This window comes from Enhydra lutris, unplaced genomic scaffold (assembly GCF_002288905.1).
Source record: "Enhydra lutris kenyoni isolate GAN:26980312 unplaced genomic scaffold, ASM228890v2 scaffoldscaffold5, whole genome shotgun sequence".
Lineage (NCBI taxonomy): Eukaryota > Metazoa > Chordata > Mammalia > Carnivora > Mustelidae > Enhydra > Enhydra lutris.
This window is the reverse complement of record NW_019154089.1, coordinates 15,826,858-15,847,101: the sequence shown is the minus strand read 5'-3', so window position 1 is coordinate 15,847,101 and position 20,244 is coordinate 15,826,858. Positions and strand designations below refer to the sequence as shown.

General features: G+C 36.0%; 1 protein-coding gene across 4 annotated transcripts in view; it reads left to right on the top strand.

Annotated features, from left to right (window-relative positions):
* The window catches only part of LOC111141191 (cytoplasmic polyadenylation element binding protein 4), a 58,563-nt gene extending 39,245 nt beyond the window's left edge, over positions 1-19,318 (top strand). For 2 of the 4 annotated variants that reach the window (XM_022493583.1, XM_022493581.1), the window contains 7 exons: positions 7,147-7,170; positions 8,905-9,078; positions 12,386-12,475; positions 12,847-12,965; positions 14,567-14,681; positions 15,934-16,115; positions 18,566-19,318. In XM_022493583.1, the coding sequence (XP_022349291.1) occupies positions 7,147-7,170; positions 8,905-9,078; positions 12,386-12,475; positions 12,847-12,965; positions 14,567-14,681; positions 15,934-16,115; positions 18,566-18,793 (932 nt within the window). In that variant the 3' untranslated portion in view covers positions 18,794-19,318. The remainder of the gene's footprint in view (positions 1-7,146; positions 7,171-8,904; positions 9,079-12,385; positions 12,476-12,846; positions 12,966-14,566; positions 14,682-15,933; positions 16,116-18,565) is intronic. The other 2 variants (XM_022493582.1, XM_022493580.1) reach the window with 1 other exon arrangement.
* Positions 19,319-20,244: the final 926 nt, after the last annotated feature.

Sequence of the window (20,244 nt, the reverse complement as noted above, 5' to 3'; positions counted from 1 at the left end):
TGCTGGTTCCTTAAGTATAATCGTAGCGGGATTATGACTGCCATGGTCTCAGATCTAGTGTTCATCTCAGAAGGTCCTAGAACTTGATTTTATCAGATTTATTCAAGTGTTAGTTCTTAATAACCAACCAACTAGGACCAGATGCCAGTTTATACATTTTTAATAAGGAATAAAACTAGGTAGACCAGATGCTGTAGGTGACTGACAGAGTTGTTCTTTCTCCAATAGCAAAGTGCAGATTATAGCAGATTACTTTAAAATCATAAAATTAAAGCAAGGTGGGGGTGGAGGGATGTTGAGACAATTTTTAATCATTTTGGTGTGGGCATAGGCATTGCCCATTCTCTTCAGTCAGATTTATGAAACCTCTTCTATGGTGGATTGCTTCTATAGATAAATTAATCTCATTTGTGTGTTGATGTTTTAGTAACTTTGCTGACAATTTAGTTCATGTTTTGGGGGTACCCATCTTATGAATCTAGTGTAAAGCGCTATTTGTATTTAACGAAGATAAACTTTGGACTCATAAATACTATCCATTTCACAGAATTGTGATGAAGATGAAATGCATGTAAATCATTTAGCATAGAGCTGCTATGTAGTTAAAATAATAAAAATGGTTAGGAATATTTGTGGCTAGGAATATTAGTGCTAATAAACACATACATATTTTGGTTAGGAATATTAGCGCTAAAAATTTATAAGGAAAAAACAAAATGGGATTAAGATAAGTGTAAAAATCATCTATTGTTGAACATGCTTTTTTTGGCTGATTATTAAAATAGATAACATAAAATTACTGTATTCATTTTTAAATGCAGTCCTTTTATATCTCATATCCATGCAGTCTCTCCTTAAAGCTGGAAATAAAAGCCTAGTACATTGTGTTGATTTACATTCATTATTCAACTATAAGACTTTAAGGAACTGTAAGGAGCTCTTCTTCCCTGTCCACCATAAATTATCTATTCAGGCTTAAGAACCTTTAGAAAGGTGATTATTTATATAGCTACTCTACTTTGTCTCAGCTGTAACTTTCAGAGCTTTTTCTTCCAAGGCGCTGTTGAGTTGAAAGCCATTTCTTTTTTGTTTAGATAAAAAGCGTGTGAGAACTGTTTACTCTCTTCACTTGAACATCTGAATTTTGACTATGATTTTCATTGTATAACTTGTTTTGAATTTTTCAAGTAATCTCAATGCTTTTTGGAAAAGAAGTGGGGTTTAAATCCTGAATAAATAAAAAGACGAAAAGATTCAGAGTAGTCTACCAGCTTCAGCAGTTTATATTGGAGTAATGTTGGGATTTGCATGTACAAAGATAAAAAGAGCTTACTCATCTAGTGGATCAAATTACTTTTCTTCCCCCTTGGCCATGCTCAATCGTCAGTTTTTATACTATGCAATGACCTTCATATACCACTTATGACTTTTAAAAGACACTGCCGCCATAAATGCAACAAATAATAATTGATAACTGTGCTAAGAATGTTGTGGTACACATTCTGGGAAAATTATTCAATCAATCTCTGTTATTAGTTGTAGAGATTTTTTTTTTTTTTTAGAGGACGTTCTTGGGCAAAATCCTTGGATGTTAAGTATATTAAAAAACCAAACTTCATAGCTACTTTCTGGATACTGTATTAGTTTGCTAGAGCTGCCTTAATAAGTACCACAGACTGGTGGCTTAATCAGAAATTTATTTCTTCAGAGCTTCTGGTCCTAGAGGTTACAAGTTTAAAATCAAAGTGCCAGCAAGGTTGATTTCTTCTGAGGCCTCCTTGGTTTGTAGATGGCTGTCTTCTCTCTGTGTTCACATGATTTTCCCTCTGTGCATGAATGGCGTCCTAATCTCTTCTTTTAAGGACATCAGTCATACGGGATTAGGGCCTACCTCAATGACCTCATTTAACCTTAATTACCTCTTTAAAGGCCCTGTTGCCAAATACAGACCTACTCTGAGTTTCTGGAGGTTAGGACTTTAGCATATGAATTTTGAGGAGGGAACACAATTTATCCCAGAACAGATACCTTTTTGTAGTAAATTTTATGTAATAGGAATATAGTTAGAACATCCATTTTATGGTTATGAAAAGCAAGCCTGAAACTGACTCAGTTTCTCAGCCAAGTCAGAAAGGAGTTCTAAGCTTGGGCCAGACTTACCTCACATTCCTGTGGTCTGTCTTGGTATAGCTTTGATACAGACACCAGATTGGAAGGTTAATTTTCCTTTTACCCATCTTGAAAACTTTTTTGCCCGAGACAACAAACATACATTCGCAACCACCTCTTTATGAAAGTGCTCGTGCTTGGTGCTTTTTTTCTCCAACCTTCCATTCCATTGCATTAGTCCATAGGATTAACTGCTTCAGAAATGAAACTCTGGCATGGAAAGTTAAAGAACAGCAGCAAAATATTTTAGATTTTAATAAATTCATGTATGTATTTCCTTTTCTTTGTGGATTTCTTTCACTTGGCAGCATCCACTAAAATATTTGCTTGTCCCAGAGGAGGAGATTAGTTAAGAGATCTTTTTTAAAAAGGTTAGCATGGAACAACTCTTAATTATAGTTCTTTGGAATAAAAGGAGGAAGATTTTTTGCTTAAGGGGGGTGTAGTACACAGAAATCCATGAAAGTGGGGAGGGTATAATTTACCCACGAGAAATGTAGATTATAGCTACTTACTGAAAATGTATATAATGTGGTTCTAGTTGCTACAATAAGAAGAATGTTGAAAGATGCCTTCGTGAAAAAATATATTGTAAATTCTAAAGTGCTCTGCAATTGTTAGCCTTAGAATAGTAATGAAAAGCTCAGAGTAATTATTGAAGACAACCTCAGAATATAGACACAGTTTATTTTTGCGGAAAGGAAAAAATTACTACTTACTGAAGATCATGACTGTGTGGTCATCATGTATATATAGGTTATCTTTTGTTCTTCTCTCTTAGGCTCTCCATTTTTGTAGAAAACTGAGGGTTAGGGATGTAGAGAAACTAGAGTGCCATTCTCTACCCTTTTCTAAGATAGCTCTTTACAAATAATAGCTTTGTCTCTTCTTTATTGTATCGTATTAGCATTTTTTGACTATTGTACGAACAAGTTAGTATAAACACAAGCCAATGTGACATGTGAAATTCCAACTACTAGGCATATATTTAAAATAATTTTGTGACAGGGAGTCAGTCCATTACATTAGGGGCTGATTTTTAAGATCATTTAAAATAATTCTTTGCATCTTTGTTGGATTGTATGCCCTGGTCTTTATGATGATTGTCTGCTTTTTGGTTCTATCAACTTTATTCTTTTGTTAACAAATTAATTCCTTTTAGCTTCCAGCCTTTGACTTTTATCTTTTTTAAATGATTTACTAACTTAACTAATTTCCCTACATACTTTCTTTTTTTCAGTCCTACTAAAAAAATCAGTTATATAACATCTTTGAATCTGAGTCCTCTCCCCCTCTTTTTTCCAAATAGAATTGCTATCTGTTTCTCAACTTGGGGGCAATGAGAGGTAGATGGAGGACCTAAGGTGGGCCAAATTAGCCTGAGTCTGAGCAGTCTTTCATTGCCTACTAAAATCGTAATATTTTATCCTTCATTTTCTTTACAAAAATGTTTAGGTCTTCTCATGGAGGAAAGGATGTTTTTCTTTAATATAGAATTTATTTGTTTTTAACATAAGTACCAAGAGGAAAACAAAAAAGGGGTCTGTCAACAGGCGTAGTAACATAGCTAATAAATGTAAATAGTCAGAAAGGGATAAATTAAGAAGTGAAATCCTTCTTTCCTTCCCCGTGCCAGTTTTTCTCTCTAAGGTTCTTGTGGTTGTTTTTAGAAAAAAGATTTCATCATATTTCCACATATCTGCTTATGTTTTCTTTATTTTTACATGTTCACAATAAGAATCGTGCAGTACACATGTAGGAAACTCATGGAAACTACGTCTTAGAGAGCTTTAGATATCAGCACATGAATATGTGCCACTCTGAAAATGGCTGCATGCTAAAGTCTTTCTGTACCTTCTTTGCAAATCTAGTATCCCAGAGTAGTAAAATATTTTGCTTGAGGGAATTTAATGATGAATATAGGGCATTTGTAAGCAATCCTATAAAGATACTTTGGAACTAAAGTGCTTTTCAATAGATCTAATAACAACATGCATCCAGAAATTATAAAATTTATAGCTAGAATGTTTCTAGCCCATTTAGAACATTCTTGAATCATATTAGTACTGTCATGAAGTTATTGAGGACTTTATAAGTAAAAACCAAGAAATAAAAATAAAAATAGATAAATGTATAAATAGTAGTCGTTTAAAACCCTATGGGTACTAGAAGATTTGTATACAATAACAGCATGCATTTTTAAAAAATATTTTTAACAGTATACTCTTTGGTAATTAAAGGAAAAATATGGGCAGGGTTTATTTCAGCAACTTAGCTAGAAGTTTTCCAAAATGTAGATTTCTTAAAACATATTTAAAGGGAATTATTTTTTTTTTAACTTTCTACTTCTGTGGATATTTGAGAACTATCAAATAATAATGTGACAGTTGATAATCATGAGATTTGAAATCTGTCTGACATTTTCCTCAGTAAAGTGGTAAAGATCTGTGTTACAGGTATGGCATCATAATAATCTTAAGCCAAATATAATTTGAAACAGTTGGGAAAAAGGTGGTTAGTACATTTTTCACATGTAGGATGAAGGGGCATCATTTACCATTTTGTTACTGTCTGGGTTCTGGTTACATAGGCAGGTTCATGTTATCGGAAATTCATTGAATTCTGTACTTATGGTTTGTGTACTTTTCTGTATGCATGTCATGTCAAAATCTACGTTAAAAATAATGTATAATTATTAACAGCATTATAATAAGTAGAAGTAAAAAAAATTAAACACTCCTTTCTGTGTTACAGAATATTACTGTTTTTATTTTTTGGTACTAATTTATATTAATTTCCCTTTCTTTTCCTTTTTTTTTTTTTTTTAAAGATTTTATTTGACAGAGATCACAAGTAGGCAGAGAGGCAGGCAGAGAGAGAGCAATGGAAGCAGGCTCCCTGCTGAGCAGAGAGCCCGATGTGGGGCTCAATCCCAGGACCCTGGGATCATGACCTGAGCCGAAGGCAGAGGCTTTAACCCACTGGGCCACCCCAGTGCCCCTAATTTCCCTTTCTGATTCGGCAGTTTTTGTGGTTGTAAGCATTGTACACCTGTAACTTATTTTCTCTTAATGTGGGAAAACATTTCTACGTAGTTTTCAGAATTTAACCGTGAATTCTTTTATATTAACCAGCTTAATTTTGTGGTACAAGACCAAAGATTGAAAGTATACATTTAAGGATTTTGAGATTTATTTGATTTTTGCCTTTAATTTGTAGCACTTACTCTTCCTGAAACTATATTTATTTTTGATAAATGGAAGCTATGAGAATTTTATGTTAATTTTGTAGCTTTTAGAAGTCTGCTCTCTTCAAATATCTGTTTTCTTAGAAATCTAAGCAGCATCAATCAACTTTTTAAGATTGACAGAACCAAGATTTTCAAATCATTAATTTTCCCAAACTCCTTTATCATTGAAGCAGTCATAGGAATAGAATGTTCTTAAGCATCTGCTTTTATGATCTTTGTCTTTTTAGCCTATGTCAGGTTGACTGAGAAAGTACCTCACCCCAACCCCAAATTTAAGACCTCTAGCAAAGTGAAATCCTAGCTGAAGGAAATTTTGTGTGGTTTTAATCCATTTGTTCAAGTACTTTGGTGAAATCCAATGTATCTAGTAATGGGAGAAATGTATTTTGGTATGAGACTATTTCATTTTGGAAAATACCCATATGGTACTTCTAAGTTATAATTCAGTTGTAATGGAGTTACATTTATTTAGTGGGCTAAGAATTAAAACCCTGAGCAGTCTGTATAATGACTTCTTAAAGGTGCTACACCTTCTAACTCAGGATTCTATCCCAGCTTCCTGTTAGAACACTCCTTGCTGGCCAAGCCCTCACTTGTCCCATGTGCTTCTGTTCTAGGCATCTTTCCCTGAACATTACAGCACCCCAATTTGCTACATTGCCAGGCCTGCAATGCCCTTTCCTCTGGTTTTTCCTTAAAGTCTTAAATGCCATCTGATCTCCTCCTCAAATGCCACACCCCCCTCTCTGATTCTTTTATCTGAGCCAGTTTCTTCTCCTCTGTTCTTGTTGCACCTAACACGTAACTACAATAGCAGTAGGTATGCTGCATTGTCATTGTTTGCTTATGTGGCTGTCGGGCATTTCAGGTTGCTAGTTCCGTGTAGTCAGGGCCATGTGCTGTTCATCCATAGTCCCTAGCAAGATCAGGCATTTAGGCAATGTTTATTGAATAGGGTCGAGGTAATTGGACAAGCTAAGCTGGGCTTTTAAGTGCCAGTTGATTTCGGGGAAGACATTTTCTCAAAAGTTTCTTGATTTAAAGTTTGTGCTGCCACTTGTCAAGTATTGAGGGAAATACATATAAGTACATTATATACTTCTCTTCTTAGCTGTAACCTACTTGGCAATAAAATGCCAAACTTTTACTTTTCAGCATTTGGGATGTGGTGGAAAATTTGGCAAGGAATAAGAAACTTTCTTTGGCTAAAAGGAAATTGATAAATTGCCTAAAGATTTCATTTGTTACGATTTCTTCTATTAGGTATTAATCATAAAGCCATGGTATAAAATTGCTGTTTATCTTGTAGTGTTGAAAGAGTCATGAATTAAATATTGAAATATTTACTGAAATGCTACTTGGCAGGGAATTCTGGGAGCATTTGAGATCAGTATGATAGGAATTGGTTTAGATCATGTTACATATTACCTTAGTGTCATACTAGTCTGGATCCTGGGTGACAGTTACAGGCAACTATACTTCTCTTACCACAAGTAAAATTCAATACAGCTTTACAGTGTCCTTGAAGAACTTAAAAAATAAAAAGTACATTAAATGGACCTCTCACCATCCAAATTCCTTGTTTTTGAGACATTTACTAGGAAATGAGGAATATAGTCAATTATTTTTTTTCAGTTTCAAAAACTGGTAGATGAAAGATCACAGTTGATTCTTCTGACAATGTTTGAAAGGTTTTTTTTTTTTTTTTTTTCTCATTTGACATGCAGCAAGGACATATGGGCGAAGGAGAGGTAACATTACTGTTTCTAACTTTTGAATGTACCAGTTGTATTTGGAGAGGACCCAAGATTGCTCAATTTCTTACCCTAGTGGGGAAGAAGGGGAGGGGGAAATGCAATGTAGCTTTGATCCATACATACTTTATATGTCATAGTTAAGATTATAGACTTTCTAAGTTGAAGGAGTCAGAATGGTAGGATTTGGATTTGATTTGATAATGTCCCTGTATTATAAACTCCAACTCAGCTTAATTATATCTGAAGATTTATTTCACCTTTTTCTTTCTGAAAGGAATTTCTTGGAAGAAAAAAAATATTAAGGATCTTTAAAAAGGAAAATATGGTGTGACTAGTCTCAAATACTTGATTATATTGGAAGCTCAATTATACTTGAATACCTTATGTCTATTTTTTTCTACTAAGTCAGCATAATATATTTGGTTTAAAATGAGATTAGCTAAATAAATGACTACTCCTGTAAATTTCAAACACTGGGGGTAAAAGCTCTAGAAATTTTAGAGAATTTTAAAGAATCATTTCCTAGAGGTGCCTGAATAAACCTGATTTTTTACCACCTGTGATAGCTTTGCATTTTTGCAGGCAAGTCAGTTAGATAGTCAAATAGCTTAACTTTCAAATGCAAGTGACTTTTAAACATTATTTAGGGAATAACTTCTAATTTTACAGGTATTTTTTATCTTCATTTTATAACTCTGAGTGTAGTTTTGTAGGGTAAATTCATAACAAATATATTGTTATTATTTATGTTTAGTTAGGAAAGTTGAAAGGAAAACAAGTGTGGCAACAAAGCATATTGGAGTATTTCAGTAAAGGAAGAGCACTGAAGCTCTATTTCTATAGGAGCCATTAACAAACTCCTTATGTAGTACCTAGAAGTAAATTGGCCGTCTGAAAAGTGACAAAATAGTGCTTGAGAAATTCTAGTTATTTGTAGCTCAGTGTTTTGCTTATGATTTCCAAAGCTCATGTTTTGTTGTCAGGTAAATACAGGAATAATATGAACCACATTGGCATCTCTGGTCTTTTTTGCTCATATATTTTGTATGATAGGATTTTCAAACAGCAAACTTAATGTCTCATTTTTAGAATTAGATAGCAGCAGTGGCAGCTGTTAATTACTCAACTAAAAGAAAATACATCTTTGCCATGCCTAAAAATCTTAAATTCTATAAGACTAGATTGTGAAGCTGGATAACAGCGTTAAATGGGTTTTGATTATATCCCATTAAGGTAGACCAAGATGAGTGCTTACTTTAAAAATCGACTTGTTTATTTTAAGGACAGTCTTAGAGTAAATTGGATAGGCTATATTATTTGGTGTTTTAAAAAGATTTAAGTGATCTAACATCTGATCGTCGAATTTAATGCTTAGTTTACATGTCTAGGTTGCCCCTTGGCCAGGGGGCCCTGCCAAGGCAATGGAGTCTCCTGCCAGCTGCTTTCCAGAGAGTGCTCCCTCCTCCTGTACTTCCATCTCACCTCACTGAAGTGTCTGGATCCCAGGGGGATAGTTGAGCAGCCTTCTATTTAACCATGCACTTTCTCTCTGACTCCACGGAGACTTTAAAGTGATGGGAATTCAAGAGCATATCTAAGTGATTTGTTACTCAGTGAGAAAAATAAAAGCAGTCTTATTGAATCTGCCGTTTTCCTTGTTTCTTGTGTCTGCTCAGCAGTGGCAAGGAACATTTGCTGTTAGCTTTTTTTTTCTGCTTTCTATTCCAGGTCAGTCTTCACTGTTTCCAATGGAAGATGGATTCTTGGATGATGGCCGTGGGGATCAACCTCTTCATAGTGGCCTGGGTTCACCTCACTGCTTCACTCACCAGAATGGAGAAAGAGTGGAACGATATTCTCGAAAGGTGTTTGTGGGCGGATTACCTCCTGACATCGATGAAGGTATATTTACAAAGACCCAATAATTGCATAACGTCTGGACTGTGGTGCATAGTCCTAACTCATAGATGGTGGTTGCTGTTAAAATAACAATCTTATCTGACTCCAAGTATCCAGTTTTGATGGCATTGTTAGCTTGTCTTATCTTTCTATCCTGGCAGGTAAGATTAGTTTACAGAGGATGGGGCGCAGTATTTTGGGATTTGGGGAACCTGCTGTAGCCAGTGATTGGACTAAATGAAAAGAGTAACTGTCCTTGGGAAACCATCTCAAGGGACCTGTTGTGGGCAAACACATAGTGCTTACTGTTGTTTTGTCTGTGTGTGCTGCCTTGGCCAGATTCAGTATGTTTTCTTGTTTGTTTCCTACCTGCTCCAGAAATGTAGTTAATTGAATTTTGAAATCTTAGATTAAGGATGAACTTTGGAAAAATAAACCCTTAAGTTGTACCACAAGAAAGGGAATCTTAAGAGTTTTATCATTTTCTGAGTATGTTTTCACTTGTCAAATATTTACAGGCTTTTAAAAAGGCACACACTGTTCTTAGGCTTGTTTACAGTATAACCAAGATAGAAAGTATTTGTGTACATAGAGTTTCAGTTCTAGTAGGGGAAGGCAGATAAAAAGTATGTAATCATGCAAGAAAATATCAGAGAGTAAGTATTGAAAAGAAAATAGCATGATATTGCACTATTTTGTGATAGAACAAATATAACGATTCAGGGTATTTTCTCAGATAAGGTGGTTAAGGAAAGCCTCTTTTTTTTTTTTTTTAAAGTAGCCTTCATGCCAAGTATGGAGCCCATTGTGGGGCTTGAGGTCATTACCCTGTAATCAGGACCTGAGCTGATACCAAGAGTTGGACATCTAACTGAGCCACCCAGGTGTCCCAAGGATATCCTCTTTAAGGAAGTAGTATTCGAGCTGAGGCCTGCATTAGGAGCCAGCCAAAGGTTTAGAGGATTAGTTGTTCAGCAGTATTTTCTTCATCTGTGGGTCTAAGTGACCCCAGTTCAAGTTCAGACTAAAATCAAGTAGCAGACCGTATAGGAACCATATATCCTTACTGTTGGTGGTGGTGGTTGTTTTCCTAATCTCTTCTGCCTTGGTTTCCTAAATGGAAATGACAATAAACCAGTTAATGTTATGGAGAATAGAATAGTTTTCTCTAAAAATCTATAAGGTCTAATAATAATGTTTAATAAGCTCCAATTTAGATTGAGATTAAATGTATTGAGTCACTTCATTTTCCTTAAGAGGGTCAATCTTTTGGAAGGTTGATCCAAAAAAAGTTTTCAGAAAGCCAAAGATTGAACTAAACACAGTTCTCTTTTGTTTAATCTATGAAAAATTGTCTTGGGTGGAAGTTGTATTGGGATTTCAGGCTAGACTGAATCAATCTTCATCCTGTTCTCAGAAGATCTAGCTTTCCAAAGTGTTCATGCTGGGCTGACCATGTGATCACAGTATTGGCCTCTCTAAGAAGCTCCTGTGTGTGGCCTGTTCTTTTCTTGGCCTAGAATCCTCATTTTCCTTAGTGCTATGGATTCTTGGGTCTTTGACCCTTGAAAGTCAAATCTTTAGCACAGATGGTGTTTAGTGAATGAATTATATGCTTACATATAAAAAGAGAGCAAAGACTGAATTTTATCTGACCTTGCCTGGAGTAAAGTCCTTCTCTGGCCCAGATAGTCTGTATCTTTTTGGAAAATTACTGAGCAATCTTAAATGTGCAATTTCTAAAATTTTTAGAGACACAGGTAAATATGACTAGTCTGGCAAAGAAGATGGTTTAAACTGAACAAAATTAATGGGAATTATGATGATCATCAAGCATATTGATAAGTCAGTAGCAATTTAAGTAGACAGATCTTTCTGCTATAATGTGCAAGATGTATTCCTGGAGAATATTGTGTTCTGAAGAATTATACACTAAAGATTATAAGGTTTCTGGAGAAATAGGGTAGGAAGCAAATAATTCAGAACCCAATGACCTTTGTACTGGAAGCATTAACAAAAAGAGAATTAATACCTTGGAAATGACTTGGACAATTTAGGCAAGTGGCTCAGTGTGGTTAGAGACTGCCTTAAGGAATATTGAAAATGCACAAAACCAACAGAGCAGAAATGCTGGCTTGCAGGCTTGGAGGCAGTGCAGATATAACCAGACCTCGGAGCACCTGAGGAAGTGTACGCTCCCAGGAGATGAGAGCCCTGCACAGCTGGGATTGTGCCTCTCTAGTGTGGGAGACCTGGTTGTTGTGCTCATTTTTCATTTCCTTTTAAGAGAGTAGGAGAGCTCTTGCCTGCATATCAGACAAGCCTAGGGGCTTTTTCTTTTCCTGATGAATGTTAAAATTCTACTCCCACTATGCTAGTTCACCTTCCCCAGGAACAGTGATTTGCAGACCAGTACAACTTCCAGATTATGGTGATTTCATTCCACTATTTACCAGTCTCTCTTACATGAGCCAAATGATATTGTAGAAATGGGCAGCAGAGCAGAGCAGACTGTACTGTTTCACAATCTGGAGGAGAGACAAACAGTTCTACCAGCTTGGGACTTGAACACATTATCATCTCTTCTTTTCCTCTATCCTCCCCTCCTCCCAGGTCCTATCTATACATGCTTACCTACTCTTTCCAGAAGTTCTTCGGAAATTTATTTTTCCTATAGCCTACTCATGAGTCTGGTCGTGAGGAAATGGTACAGGCTGGGAGTCATCCTACAGAATGAATGGTCTCTATACTTTTAGGACTGTCAAAGATAAAAAAGATAGGAAAGAATGAGAAGCTGTTCCAAAACCGAAGAATACGGACGGATACCTTAGGGACAGAACATCTAAGTGTATCATGTGTTCTGGATAGGATTCTGATTCAGAAAGGGGAAAGAGATACTATTGGGATAGTTTGAAATTTGGATGGAGTCTGTGAATTGGGGGGTAATAGTGTATGAATACTGGTTTCCTGATTGGGAGGGTTACATGATAGTGTATGAGGAAGTGACCTTGCTTTGAGCAGGTGCCAGTGGTTGTAAAGCATCATGTTAGAAAAAAAATGATAGGTAGGTAGGTAGGTTGATTCATGCATGCATAGAGATAGAAAGAAGGGCAAGAAAGAAGGAAGAAGGGGAAGGCCAGTGTGTAAAATAGTAACAGTTGGGGGATCTCGGTGAAAGGGATGCAGGAGTTCTTTATATTACTCTTGTAAATAGTGGTTTTGAAACTGTTTTTTTCTAAACTACTTTTCAAAATGATTATAAAAATATTTAAATTTATTTATTTTTTTGCTTTGCTTTGTTGTTTATTAGATGAGATCACAGCTAGTTTTCGTCGCTTTGGCCCTTTGATTGTGGATTGGCCTCATAAAGCAGAGAGCAAATCCTATTTTCCTCCTAAAGGTAATCCTCATGATTCAATATACATGTACAGTGTATCCTGATACTGTTTAGTGTTTAGCCTTTCATAAATGTTTACTTTTGCTGTAAGATTTTCCATAGTTAAACTTATATTTTCCCAAATGTGCCCTTAAAATTTATACCTAATACATACTTTCAGTTCAAATTTAATTTTACTTCAAAAGATGTTCCAAGATACCAAACTGAACTTAATGTTGATCCTATCAGACTTCGGGTAGGAAGATGTAAGTTTTCTTAACTTGTTTTTACTCTTTCCCCTTCCTTAGTTTCAGCTTATATACTTCCTTTCTGTTGAAGAATTAAAAACAAAAAAAATTAGGGAACAAATAAGCCTTTTTTTCCCTTTTTATCAGGCTATGCATTCCTGCTCTTTCAAGATGAAAGCTCTGTTCAGGCTCTGATTGATGCATGTATTGAAGAAGATGGAAAACTCTACCTGTGTGTGTCAAGTCCCACTATCAAAGATAAGCCAGTGAGTTCTGTCTAACATGAAAATAGCTTTTTGTTTTTGTCGTCATCCCTGCTTTGTTTGAAAACCCACAGACATCTTGATGTATCTGTTAATTGACATGTTCGTAACCTACTTACAAACTGCTATTGTTGTCAACCTAACGTTGACATTCTATGTTATTTGCACACATTATCTTACATTGAATTTTTTGGTTAATTAAGATATTGGTAAGTCTTTACCATTAAAAAATTTAACTTGATAATGCATTTGATAAAGATAAAGTAGCTGAATTTCCTTGAATAATAGAACCCCAAAATCACAAATAGATATTTGTCTGTCTCCTTCCTTCTTTGATCAAGATCTTACCCAATAACTATCCTTAACTTTTTGCACATGGTATTCTCCCAAAATAAAATGAATTATGCATATACAGAAATGTACATGGCATACTCTTTTTTATTCTTGAAAAAGTTGGTTTTTTTTTAAAGATTTTATTTATTTGACAGACAGAGATCACAAGTAGGCAGAGAGGCAGGCAGAGAGAGAGAGGAGGAAGCAGGCTCCCTGCTGAGCAGAGATCCCAGTGCGGGGCTTGATCCCAGGACCCTGAGCCAAAGGCAGAGGCTTTAGCCCACTGAGCCACCCAGGCGCCCCAAAAATGTTTTTCTTTATCATAAAATTTAGTCCTTAGAAATAGTAGCAACCGGCCTGTTTTTTCAAATCTGGCAAATCAACAATTTATTATCACTCAGCCAGATCTAGTAATGGGGTACAATTCAGAATGGAGGTGCCTGTGGGTTCAGCTCACGCAATAATTAATGGAGTTCCTCTTGGTGTCTTGGGATTGTCTAAGTCTGGAATGCTTTTCCCAGAGTTCCCATGGCCTAGTTGGTAATTGTATTTGACCTATTTATATTCCCTTGCAGTCGCCATAGATATTTGAGTGTGGGACCTCTGGCTCAGGATTTTGTTGTTGTGCACATTGAGAATATCCTACTACGAGCCCATCTGTATGTAGCCTTCGGTTTGGGCATTTGTAACAGTAAATGCAGACAATTAAAATAAGGTACAGGATTCTTGGTTGACTAAAGCAGTGGACACATTGAAGTGTTTTATCATAAGTTTAGTGTAGATATCAACATTTTTACTTTGAAATGCTTTTTGAAATAATGCAGCAGATTTATTAGTATCAGGAGTAGTTTGCACTTGTAGGATTGGGCACATAATCCTAGCACTGTATTTTGATCAGCATTAAATATGGTAATAACTTACATTATGTGGATATTGGAGGATTGAGTAGGATAGAAGCCCAAATAATTTGAGAAATAGAAATTAAGGACATGTTAGTGATTTAGCTTATAATAGATAATAAAAATTGAATTTTCCACTTTCATTCACTTAAAAATGGTTCACTTAAAAAAATCACTTGGTTTACTCTTAAAAATGAGATGAAGGGTTAGGCTATGCTATATGTAAGTCTTCTAATTTTACAGCTTTATTGATTTATAATGATGTGGATTATTGTTGCTCTTAAAATAAAATACTCTGCAATAATTTTTAACTTATTTCCTCATAAACTGTCTGCATTAAGAATGAGACATTCCGGTTTATCTGCTCCCTAGGTACAGATTCGGCCTTGGAATCTCAGTGACAGTGACTTTGTGATGGACGGTTCACAGCCTCTTGACCCACGAAAAACTATATTTGTCGGTGGTGTTCCTCGACCATTACGAGCTGGTAAGAAACAAACAGAATTACCCTCTTTACCTTTTAGCATAAGAAATACCTTATAAAGGTTTTTAAGAAAAATTCTCCACAAGCATTTGAGTTAATGTCCAAGAGCGAGAGTTCTAGAATCAAAGTATCTGGGTTTGAATTCATGTGTTCTGCTCCCAGTTAAAAGTTGAGTGATGTTGGACAAATTATTTCCCCTAATTTTCAATTTCCTCATCAGTTAAATGGAGTAGTAAGTGTATCTGCTTCATATAGAGTTGTTCTGAGGATTAAGTGGGAAAAAGTGGTGCCAAGTGCTTTGTGTGGTGTTAGAGAGCATCACTCTCATCATTATCTGGAAAAACCCTTCAAGAGTAGATGTTATGTCAAGAATTTTAGGGTTTGTTTCCCATGGCCTCATTTGCTTACCAGCTCTTTACTGAGCTCCGGAATATGGTAGGGTTCTCTAGCAGCAGTGTATCGTGTTTTTAAGAGCAGTATTTACAGGTGAAATTTCATCCCTAATGTAAAGTAAAATGAGGCTTATTGGTATAAGTTAGAAAAAGAACATAAAATGAACAAGAATGCAGTTTAAAATTGTAACATTTCTGGAGAACATGATACATTCATCATTTCAGGTTTTAACATAAAAAATTGGTGAATAGCTAGACTCTAGGGAAAGGTAACAAGGATTTGATGGAAATCAACTAGAAGGACCTCCAGACAAGGTCTGTCAATCCATTTTCTAGTGTTCACATGATTGTTTATATTAAGTAATACATTATTAACTGTAAATATATGGTGGCAACATGGTATAAAGCAGACAGACCAGGGTGCCAAGCCCAGCACTATCACTTAACCATCTGTGGCTCGATTTCCCCAGGAAATTACTACCTACTTCCTAGGGTTGTTGTGAAAATTAAAAGAGAACATATGTGAGGGTTGCCGGAGGGGGGGAGAGGTGAGACGGATGGGGTGGGTGGGTGATGGACACTGGGGAGGGTGTGTGCTATGGTGAGCGCTGGGAATTGTGTAAGACTGGTGAATCAGAGACCTATACCCTGGAAACAAATAATACATCATATGTTAATAAAAAAAGAACATATGTGAAGCACCCAGTAGAGCCCCTGCCCTTACTTAAAAGATTAATGATTGATTTATTAATTATTATAAGAACGTGAGCTCAGAATATAGATGAACTGCTTTAGATGAAACCTTTGGTGAACTAGATGGATTTTCCTGATTTCAATAACATCTTTGCTCCTGTCTCATTTAGTGGAGCTTGCCATGATAATGGATCGTCTGTATGGAGGTGTGTGCTATGCTGGGATTGATACCGACCCTGAGTTGAAATACCCAAAAGGAGCTGGGCGAGTCGCATTCTCTAATCAACAGAGTTACATAGCTGCTATCAGTGCCCGCTTTGTTCAGCTGCAGCATGGAGAGATAGATAAACGGGTAAGTCCTAGATTATATTTTGAAGAGTTCTAGGAATGGCCGTCAGTGTGTCATTACCAAGATTGGAATGGGGGGATTTTATATGACAGTAAAATTAGCAGCTGACAGTATGTCTCTATAACCAATTAGGTGTGTGCTTTGTAATACATCTAAGGATTCCTACAAATTTTTTCTAGCCCTTAGTGTTTTGTGTAGCCTAACACAACACTGTATCAATTTACTCGGGGCAATTTAATCTCCTAAACTAGCACCTCTATTCATTAATTTATTCGGTTAGTCAATCGTTCAGTAAATATCATTATATCAAGTACAAACATCAATGCCCTTGAGATCTCCTGACCATTTTTTAAAAATCATGAATACCTCAATAAGCCCTATTTTTCCAGTGCACTAGGTAACAAATCACTGAATGAATTCACATGTAGGGCTGCATATCTTTGAAATATTTCATTATAACAGTTTAAGTAGAAGAAATCATCTTTTTATTTGTAGTGTATTCTACCACCTGAAATTAGGTAGTAATCCGCATTATTTTTAGCACTTTAAATTCCTCTTTGTTGGTTAAGCTTCTGAATTAAAAAGCTGGAGAAAACCTCAGAGATAGTATCCTCCTCTGTTTTCTGAAGTACTGTATTTGAAACTCTGTATTCCATTATCCATCTTATTTCTTTGCATTCATAGATTTATTTCTTATCTTCGTGTTTCATGCTTTCAGCAAATGTTTTAGTCCCTAGGACAAGAAGTCCCTGTCCTCAGTTTATGTTCTGATAGATGTAACTGTATCCTATACCAAAACTACTCAAAGTGTGGCCGGAGTATTGACTGCCAGCAGCAAATGGTTACTAGCTTGTGGTGAGATAGGAATTTACACCAGAATGTGAATCAGCTACATTAGTAAGCATAATGTTTAGTTCAGCTGACTCTTTTTTTTTTTTTTTTTCCTCCCCATAGAAAGACCCTCTTGATGAAAGAAGCAATACATTGATTTATATTCTGGTGTCAGCTTCTTATTTCATGGGAGACTGGCACTTTCATTAGGACTGACTTGATATCAACACTCTGAGGCATTGTGCTCAAAAAAGTCTTTTTTGATTGATTGTATTGTGCTGTTCTCAATTCATTATGTAGAAACTATCAAGTCAATAGTGGTTTACATTTATTGCTTATGTTTCATTTCATGAGTATTCTACTTCAGTGTCAGTGTAAAATATGATGATAGTGGATATCATAGTATATTGTGAATCTTTAAAAAGAAAGGTCTAGATTCTATTATAAACACAGGAAGAGGGCGAGACAAGTTGCAGTATACATTAACAAGCCCACTTGTTTTTTGTTCACACTAAAAAATATCTACATCCACGTGTGCAGTGTCTTCTGCCTCGCTGCTTCATCCCAACAAAGGTGTCAGAAGTGTAAGGTTAGTCATTGGAAATGCAGACTTCATTTGTATTCCTCTGCGATCAGATCTTTGACCAGTGTTCTTGCCACTCCTTCGATGTTAGGGAATGGCCTCAGGGCCAGAAGGCTGATGTTCTAGTTTCGTCTACTCTTCCTGTCTTCTTGTCACTTGTCTTCTTTAGTTCACGACTAACCTTTGTCAGGATTCCTTGACAAGAGCTGGATGGCACCAGAGGTAGTGATGACCTGGTATAAGGGAATTTAACCATGAGTCTCTCCAAAACTAAAAATAGCCAGCTCTTTTCTCACTGGTGAATTAATAGCCAGGTTATTTTTAATGCTTGAGAGACTCCAGTGACAGGTTGGCCTACTGAACACTGGAACAGACCCAGTTTTATAAATCTACCTCTGACTTTTAGATGAAAGTCAACCATTCTCACTGACAAACAACCAAGCAGGGTTTTAGATGGTGAATCCTATGGCTGCATCTTGTTTTCTCAGAGTTTTGAGTTTGTGATTATAACCCAAGATGTGTACACTGTAAATAGAAACCCTGACCCAGGCTTTATTACAACTTAGAAGTTTCTGATGCAGAAGCCAGAGATCTTCCCTCTGGTGTGACTATTGAAGTGCTGTTTTGTGGAACTGGGAAGCTCTTAGTTGGTTTGTTTAAATTATATTTCCACGTATGACAAAAATCCAGATCCACTAGTTAAAGTGACAGTTTGTGTCTATAAATAATCACATGTGGGTTTAATCTCATAATGTTCTAAACAGTTGGCTTCTCTTTTTTATTTCTGGTAGAATCCCACTGTCCTTTGAAAAGTGGCTATTTAATTAGACAGAAATGTAAAATGATGGGCACGAAAGCCTTGCCAGGTTCTTAGAAGATGGATTATCGTAATTTCAATAAAAGAATTATTGACTCTTGTTTTGCGGCACCCTGGCATACATTTACTCAGACAGTAGATGGAAATGTGCACACCGTAGTCAGAGTTGCCTGGGCCATTCGCTAAAAAATGTAAACTTGTTTCTTTTCTTTCTGATTGCAGGTGGAAGTTAAGCCATATGTCTTGGATGATCAGCTGTGTGATGAATGTCAGGGGGCCCGTTGTGGGGGAAAATTTGCTCCATTTTTCTGTGCTAATGTTACCTGTCTGCAGTATTACTGTGAATATTGCTGGGCTGCTATTCATTCTCGTGCTGGCAGGGAATTCCACAAGCCCCTGGTGAAGGAAGGCGGTGACCGTCCGCGACATATTTCATTCCGCTGGAACTAAAGGGTAACTACAGTGCTCATTTTCAGGCCTCAGAATAAGTGCACTCTTCTGTTAATTCCGACCCCTTCCTCAACCTCTTCACGCTGGCATGTCCTTTTGTAGCAGCCCATAACTTAACAATAGTATAATGAAAAGAATGACCTATAATATAGGTGTTTTGTAGATTCTTGTGTCACTGAAAACAATATGTAAGAACTCCTTTTTCATATTGCCATCGTGTTGCATGGAAGTTTTGTTCTCTTGTTTTGCTGGAGACCAAGAGGATCCAAACTTCCTGTAACATTTTCTTAGAGGAGAAAGAGAAATATTAAAAGAGAAATGAAACAATAGAGTATTTTGGGTTTTTAATTAAATTATTGTTAATAATATAACATATAAGAATACTTTTATTAAAATTAACCATGCACCAATAACACTATCAGTCTGTCCTGACAGTTTTTCCCCCAGAGAAGTGCTTTTGCCCTTTTCCTTCCTTCCTTCCTTCCTTCCTTCCTTCCTTCCTTCCTTCCTTCCTTCTTTCCTTCCTTTCCTCTCTTTTTTCCATCCCCCTTTTTTATTCATTTAACAGCAGTGGAGGAAGTTAACAATTATTAACAGGAAAGAGCATGTTAAAGCAAACACAAATGCATGAGCAAGATTGAAGCAGCATTAGAACAAATTGTAAAGGGTTTAGAGGCCGAATAGAATTTCATGACGCCTCAGAGTTACTACCGCATCAGAAAAAAAATAGTAAAGTAGGCAGAGCTAGGTTTATTTTCTTTTCAACCATTTTTAAAACTTTAGAATGTAAAAATTGGGTAAATTTACTACTGAGGGGAGTGCACTTACTTATTTTTAAACTTCTTTATCTGGTCACAGCCCCAGGAAACCTACCAAAGCTAGAATTAACGACAACTGGTGGGAAAACTAGCATTTCCTCTCCTGAAGAACAAATGTATAAATTTTATTTTTGATGTTATATAATAACTCTATATCCTAATTTACTAACACTCATCAGGTGTCAGCCTTTGCTCTCCATTTTGACGTTAGAAAAACAAGACAAAACAGAACAGATCTAGAGATACCTCAAGGATATCATTTTTGATTTTGTGTTAGAGTACAATTGTAGCCAAAACTGGAAAATGAAAACCAATATACAAATTGGCTGCTGATTGGCTTACTTTTAGATTTAAAGTTACTTTGGGTATCCTGTAATTTAGTTGTAACATAGAAAATGAAAAAAAAAGTTAAAAAAAAAGTTAAGTAGTTGCAAAGTGTTTTGCACTGTTGAACTAAGTAACTGTGTAAATCTGTGCAAAGGTACGTATGTTTATCTTACTCTTCCTATAAAATAAAATAACATTACCGTTTCAGAACTTAGCATGGGACATAGTCAGTGTTTGAAGTGCCAACTTCATCAAGTAATGCATGCTTTATTATAAATAAAATTCTAGCTTTGAAAGGCGTTATTA